We start from the raw sequence: 7,804 nt of genomic DNA on the forward strand, positions 1-7,804 counted from the left end.
CCCGTGCAACAATTTTGCATGTTCTTCACATGTACCCCAAAACCTAAAATGCAATAAAATAAATAAATGGGGAGAAAAAAATTTTTTTTCTGTACATGGGTAATTCTCCGATGGAAGTCTTCTAATTTGTCAAGACATTTCTTTGTATGTAGACCCATCGAAGTCTATGAATACACTCCAATTGTTTCACTTGTTACAATGTACTTATGGAATATAATCAATTTGATTCCCATGTGGGTTCCATACATATGGCATGATACAAATATTCTAAAGTGTATGGTAGACAGTGTGGCAAGTTATAGATGCCATTCAGCTGCAAGTAATAGAAAGTCAAACAAAAATAGTGCCTGTTAATTTATTAAGGGATGCTCTAAATTAAAAGATGTAAAATGTGATAATGAACTCATAAGATGGAGTGGGGACAAGGGCTAGAATAAAACTGGAATTTTGGCTGGGTACAGTGGTTCACAATGGCTCCCAGCACTTTTGAAGGCCAAGGCAGGTGGATCATCTGAGGTCAGGAGTTCAAGACCAGGCTGGCCAACGTGGTGAAACCTCTTCTCTGCTATAAATACAAAAACTAGTTGACTGTGGTGGCAGGCACCTGCAGTCCCAGGTACTCAGGAGGCTGAGGCAGGAGAATTGCTTGACTCCAGGAGGCAAATGTTGCAGTGAGCTGAGATCACACCACTGCACTCCAGTATGGGTGACAAAGTGAGACTTTGTCTCAAACAAACAAATAAATAAACAGTGGAATTTTGATATGTGGTCAAAGTTATGAGCTTACAATAGCTTGTTATAACTATGAGGTTTTGAGAAAATTTTTTTTCTTTTTTTTTTTTTTTTGAGACAGTCACTCTCTGTGACCCAGGTGGAGTGCAGTGATGCAATCTCAGCTCACTGCAGCCTCCTCCACCCAGGGTCAAATAATTTCTATTAACATCCTCATTTAAAATTCAGCCTCCTCCTCAGCCTCCTGAGTAGATGGGACCACAGAAGCATGCCACCATGCCCTGCTAACGCTGTGTGTGTGTGTGTGTGTGTGTGTGTGTGTGTGTGTGTGTGTGTTTGTGTGTATTTTTGTAGAGATAGCATTTTGCCATTTTGCCCAGGCTGGTCTCAAACTCCTGGGCTCAAGCAATCCACCAGCCTCAGCCTCCCAAAATGCTGAGATGCTTGAGGGGATGGATACCCCATTATGTGATTATTATGCATTGCATACCTATATTAAAATATTTCGTGTACCCCAGAAATACATACACCTATGATGTACCTACAAAAATTTAAAAAAGGGAAATTTAAAAATATTTTTATTTTTAAATTGGTATGCAGCAAAAGTCACTTTAAGAGAAAAGTTTATAGTAATAAATGACTTCATCAAAGAAGAAAAAAACAAACAGAATTATACAAGAAAAAAACAAACCCATTCAAAAGTGGGCAAAGGATATGAACAGACACTTTACAAAAGAAGACATATATGAGGTCAAAAACATGAAAAAATGCTCATCATCACTGGTCATTAGAGAAATGCAAATCAAAACCACATTGAGATACCATCTCATGCCAGTTAGAATGATGATCATTTAAAAATCTGGAGACAACACATGCTGGAGAGGATATGGAGAAATAGGAACACTCTTACACAGTTGGTGGGAGTGTAAATTAGTTCAACCACTGTGAAGACAGTGTGGTGATTTTTCAAGGATCTAGAAATAGAAATTCCATTTGACCCAGCAATCCCATTACTGGGCATATACCCAAAGGACTATAAATTGTTCTACTATAAAGACACATGCACACATATGTTCATTGCAGCCCTGTGTACAATAGCAAAGACCTGGAACCAACCCAAATGCCCATCAATGATAGACTGGACAAAGAAAATGTGGCAAATATACACCATGGAATACTACACAATCATAAAAAATGATGAGTTTGTGTCCTTTTTAGGGACTTGGGTGAATCTGGAAACCATCATTCTCAGTAAACTGACACAAGAACAGAAAACCAAACACCATATGTTCTCACGCATAGGCAGGTGTTGAACAGTGAGAACACATGGACTCAGGGAGAGGAGCATCACATACTGGGGACCGTTGGAGGGGGCTAGGGGAGGGACAGCAGGGGGTGGGGAGGGATAACATGGAGAGAAATGCTGGATATAGTCAAAGGGGGAATAGAGGCAGCAAACTACCTGGTTATGTATGCACCTATGCAACAACCGTGCATGACCTGCACATGTACCCCAGAACCTAAAGTAAAATAAAAATTAAAAAAAAAAACACTTAAACGAAAGAAAAAATATGAAACTACTATTAAAAATATATAGGAAATCCTTCATGAAATTGGTCTAGGCAAGGATTTTTGACTAAGACCTCAAAAGCTCAGATAACAAAAGTACAAATAGACAAATAGGATGACATTAAACTAAAAGGCTTGTGCACAGATAATAAAATAACTGACAGACTGAAGAAACAAGTTTCACAGTGAAAGAAAATATTTTCAAACTATACATCTGAAAAGGGGCCATTCAGAATATATTAAAAAGCTCAATAGCAAGAAAACAAATAAAAACTCAAGCAAAAAAAATTAATAAATGGGCAAAAGACCTGAGGAGACATTTTTTCAAATAAAACATACAAGTAGCCAAAAATACATGAAAAGTGCTCAAAAGGACTAATCACCAGGAAAATGCACATCAAAGCCACAATGAGATACCACCGCATCTCATTAGAATGGCTATTATCAAAAAGACAGGAAAAGAATAATAATCCCAGCTACTCCAGAGGCTGAGACTAGAAGACAACTTTAACCCATGAGGTGGAGGTTTCAGTGAGCCAAGATTGCACCACTGCACTCCAGCCTGGGCAACAAGAGTGAAACTCGGTTCAAAAAAAAGAGAAAAGAATAATAACAATGGCTGACAAGAATGTAGATAAAGATAAAATCTTGTACATTGTTGGTGGAATGTAAATGAGTATAACCATTATGAAAAATAGTACAGAGGTTCCTAAAAACATAAAAGATAGAACTAGTACATGATTCAGCAATCCTACTACTATTTAGCAAAAGTAAATGACAACTGTATATCAGAGATATCTTCAGTCTCATGTTTATTGCAGCACCATTCACAATAACCAAGATATGATATTAGTCTAAGTCTCCATCAATGGATGAATGAATTTTTAAATGTGGTACATCTACACAATGGAAAAATATTCAACCAGATACAAGAAGGAAATCCTGTGATTTGCAGCAAAATGAAGGAACCTGAATGACATCGTGTTAAGTGAAAGAAGCCAGACACAGAAAGACAAATACCACATGACATCATTCACATGAGGAATAAAAAAAAAAATTGATCTCATAGAATTAGAGAACAGAATAGTGACTACCAGAAGCTGTGACAGCTGTGGAAGGAGGGTGGGGAGATGTGTCTCAAAGGATACTAAATTGAAGTTAGAAAGAATACATTCATGAGATAGAGTACAACATGGATACTTTATACTTAATGATCATATATTGTATTATCAAAACATACTAAGGGATGTTGTGTTCTCACCGCAAAAATGACAACAATGTGAGGTAAAACATAGATAAATTACCTGAATTTAACATTCTATAATGTAGCTAGACCTCAAAACATTCTTTTTGACATGATAAATACATACCAATTTACCCATCAATTAAAAAAATTATTAAATACATTTTGAAAAATTAAAATAATTTTATAAGGTGCTAATCTTAGGGCAACTTGCATAAAGAGATCCAAATACATCTCTTACAGCAACCAAATATTTTATAAATGAGTAATGATATGACAGCTGTTGACCTGTTTTAAACATATGAAATTTCTTATTGTTTTGGTAAAAGCATCATAAAGCCCAAGAATGTAGTACCTATGGTTTTCTATCAGAACATAGTTCACCCCTTGTTGAAGAGGGGAATAGCAATTTTCTGGAGGTATCAAGGGCTTGGTTCATATCACAAGTCAGATTATTGGAGACCCAAGAGACCTAGTCAAGACAAGTTCCTCACTTTGGAAAAAACTTTCCTCTAGGGTTTGAGTTAAGGTGTTAGGAGGTTAGGTCTCTGGAAGTAAAGCAAGTCCATGGAGAAGGAGTAATGAAGGCTGCATTAACCTCAGATTCAATATGGTGTCTTGGGAACAGAGCATGCAGAAAAAAATTTCTTTCAATGCAGGGGAAAATCCCAAAGGAAAATGATGTAATCAGGTTGGAATAACAAGAGGAAATGTGCCTCAGGTTTACAAAGCTGTAAATTTTGTACAGATTTACAAAGCTGTCAATTTCTCCCCTGCTGCTGCTGCTCAGCATATGCAACCTTGGGTTCAATGAGACATGGTTGTTTCCTTTGGAGTCCTTGCTCTGACTCAGCTACCGATGCTTTCCTGTCTCTTACTGTCTCAGGACAAAGCTTCAGTCTCCATCATTGACCATCCGGGGAGGTAGTCACACATCCACGTGGATGCCTTCCTCTCAGAAGACCCAACGAGGTGAGTCCAAGAACCCAGTAGGTACTGTAGGAAAGGATCAGGGAGAACGCAGTCCACAAACATGGACTCAAAGTCATCTGAGAGCCAACCCAGCCAAGCCCAGAGAAGAGAAATTGCTTTGGTTGTTGGCTCGCTTGCTTGATAAAGTATTTGATTCATGTAATTGTTTATGATGCTAAAAAGAGAAGTGAACATAGAACTCAGCAAAGAGGGTGATTCCTGACAGTTAAGTAATGGTCACGGAGGCCCATGGATGAGGAAATGGGAGAAATAAAGTGGTTCCAGTAAAAGTAGAATATATGCCCAAGGATTTTGCAAATAAGTGGAAAGAGAAAAAAAGTAGTAGCTGTGGAGGGATATATAACTATGTATATAAATATTTATATTTAAAAAAAATAAAAATAAATATTTATATTAAAATATTTTTATAAATATATGAAAATATTTTTTTCCCATTTATTTTACTGCATTTTAGGTTTTGCGGTACATGTGAAGAACATGCAAGATTGTTGCATAGGCACACACGTGGCAGTGTGATTTGCTGCCTTCCTCCCCATCACCTACATCTGGCTTCTCTCCCCTTGCTATCTCTCCCCAGCTCCCCGCCCCCCACCATCCCTCCCCTATTTCCCCCCAACTGACCCCAGTGTGTAGTGATCCCCTCCCTGTGTCCATGTGTTCTCATTGTTCAACACCCACCTATGAGTGAGAACATGCGGTGTTTGATCTTCTGCTCTTCTGTCAGTTTGCTGAGAGTGATGGTTTCCAGGTTCATCCATGTCCCTACAAAGGGCCCAAACTCATCATTTTTGATGGCTGCATAATATTCCATGGTGTATATATGCCACATTTTCCCCATCCAGTCGATCATATCAAAATTTACTTTATATTCCTCAAATGCATGAAAGATTTTCTCATCAGTACTGTACAGTACAGTACACTCCTTCAGGGAAAGGCTGAGAGTGGGACAGGAATTCCTAATCCAAGATGGCAAGAGGATCCCCTGGTCGGCACCAGATTCACACACAAACTACGCACAATTAACTTCCTGTAGAATGGCGGTTACCAGAGGCTGGGGGTGCTGGGAGGGTAGGTTGGAGACGTGTTGGTCAGAGGACACAAAATTACAGTTAGACAGGAAGAGTGAATTCTTGTAGAATGGAGATTATCAGAGGATGGGAGGGTTGCTGGGGAGAGCTGGGGAGATGTTGGTCAAAGGATACAAAATTAAGCTAGACAGATTTTGTTCAAGAGATCTATTGTACAGCATGGTTCTAATGGTATTGTAATCATACACATAAAACCATTAATAGTAATATAATATAGTTAATAGTAATATATTGTATTTTGAAAAATGCAAAGGGAATATTAAGTGTTCTCATCAGACACAATGACTATGTAAGATGATCACTGGCTATATTTAGCCATTCCACAGTGTAAACATACTTCAAAACATCATGGTGGACATGATAAAGACGCTCTATTTTATCTGCCAACTTAAAAAAATCAACTTTAAAAAATAAAAAACCATAGCTTCTTCACTGTAGAATATCTGTAACAGCATTTCTGGTAGGTTTGTAATGCATGTGAGTGTCATGTTCTTTTCTCTTTTTGGTAGAAACACCAACCAGATGAAAGCAGGGAATGATACACAAATTTCAGAATTCCTTCTTCTGGGAATTTCAGAGAAACCAGAATTTCAGCCCTTCCTCTTTGGGCTGTTCCTGTCCATGTACCTGGTCACTGTGCTCGGGAACCTGCTCATCATCCTGGCCATCAGCTCAGACTCCCACCTCCACACCCCCATGTACTTGTTTCTCTCTAACCTATCCTTTGCTGACATCTGTTTCACGTCCACGACCATCCCAAAGATGCTGGTGGATATCCGAACAGAAAGCAAAATGATCACTTTTGCAGGCTGCCTCACCCAGATTTTTTTTTTCGTTGCATTTGGATGCCTGGACAATTTACTCTTGACCGTGATGGCCTATGACCGGTTTGTGGCCATCTGTCACCCCCTGCACTACACGGTCATCATGAACCCCCGACTCTGTAGACTGCTAGTTCTGGGGTCCTGGTGCATCAGTGTCATGGTTTCCATGCTCGAGACCTTGACCATTTTGAGGCTGTCCTTCTGCACAAACATGGAAATTCCACACTTTTTTTGTGATGTTCTCGAAGTCCTGAAGCTTGCCTGTTCTGAAACCCTTGTCAATAACATCGTGATATATTTTGTGACAATTGCAATGGGTGTTTTTCCTCTCTCTGGAATCCTATACTCTTATTCTCAGATTTTCTCCTCCATCCTGAGAGTATCACCTGCCCGAGGCCAGCACAAAGCCTTTTCCACCTGTGGGTCTCACCTCTCAGTGGTCACCCTGTTCTATGGCACGGGCCTTGGGGTCTATCTCAGTTCTGCAGCTACACCATCTTCTAGGACAAGTCTGATGGCCTCGGTGATGTACACCATGGTCACCCCCATGCTGAACCCCTTCATCTACAGCCTGAGGAACAGGGACATAAAGGGGTCCCTGGGGAGACTCCTCCTCAGGGCAACAACTCTCAATAAGGGGACCACTGCCAAACTCTCATGAATAGCGGTGAACACAATATTGAGGCCAGATTGGCCTCCTTTAGCCAATATTTTGACCTCTGCTTTTATGCATTTGGAGTGGGGCAGGGAAGGCGTCTCACTCTGTTGCCCAGGCTGCAGTGCAGTGGCACAATCTCAGCTCACTGCAACCTCCGTCCCCCAGGTTCAAGTGATTCTTCTGCCTCAGCCTCCTGAGTAGGTGGGATTACAGGCATGAGCCACCAGGCCTCACTGATTTTTGTATTTTTAGTAGAGGTGGAGTTTTGTCATGTTGGCCTGGCTGGTCTCGAACTCCTGACCTCAGGTAATCTGCCTGCCTTGGTCTCCCAACATGCTGGGATTACAGGCAGTAAGCCACTGCACCTGGCCTTCTTTTATACATTTTAAAGCATTTCTTCCTTTGGAAACTTTTCCTGCCCTTGCTACTGCTAATAAAGTTATGTAGGATCACCCTTTTTGACTTTCTAACCAGTAATTTTAACTTTGTATGAATATGATCTGGCATTTTCTCAGTTATCTTCAGTAATGATGTTTTTTTTTCTGTTTTTTGGGTATGTTTGTTGTTGTTGATTTTGAGATGGAGTCTCCCTCTGTTGGCCGGGCTGGAGTGCAGTGGCGTAATCTCAGCTCACTGCAACCTCCACTGCCCAGGTGCAAGTGATTCCTCTGCCTCAGCCTTCTGAGTAGCTGGGACT

The 7,804-nt window shown here is 40.2% G+C and overlaps 1 protein-coding gene across 1 annotated transcript; it reads left to right on the forward strand.

Moving 5' to 3' along the window:
• Positions 1-4,310: 4,310 nt before the first annotated feature.
• Positions 4,311-7,267, forward strand: LOC108297595 (olfactory receptor 7C2). The gene is made up of 2 exons (XM_017520247.2): positions 4,311-4,516; positions 6,135-7,267. The coding sequence occupies exon 2, from the start codon at positions 6,148-6,150 to the stop codon at positions 7,108-7,110; it is 963 nt and encodes a 320-aa protein (XP_017375736.1). The 5' UTR covers positions 4,311-4,516; positions 6,135-6,147; the 3' UTR covers positions 7,111-7,267.
• Positions 7,268-7,804: the final 537 nt, after the last annotated feature.

Source organism: Cebus imitator, unplaced genomic scaffold (assembly GCF_001604975.1).
Source record: "Cebus imitator isolate Cc_AM_T3 unplaced genomic scaffold, Cebus_imitator-1.0 Scaffold819, whole genome shotgun sequence".
NCBI lineage: Eukaryota > Metazoa > Chordata > Mammalia > Primates > Cebidae > Cebus > Cebus imitator.

Bases quoted from the DNA above. Each gene is read 5' to 3' on its own strand.
- LOC108297595 (XM_017520247.2), top strand. From the start codon at position 6,148: ATGAAAGCAGGGAATGATACACAAATTTCAGAATTCCTTCTTCTGGGA.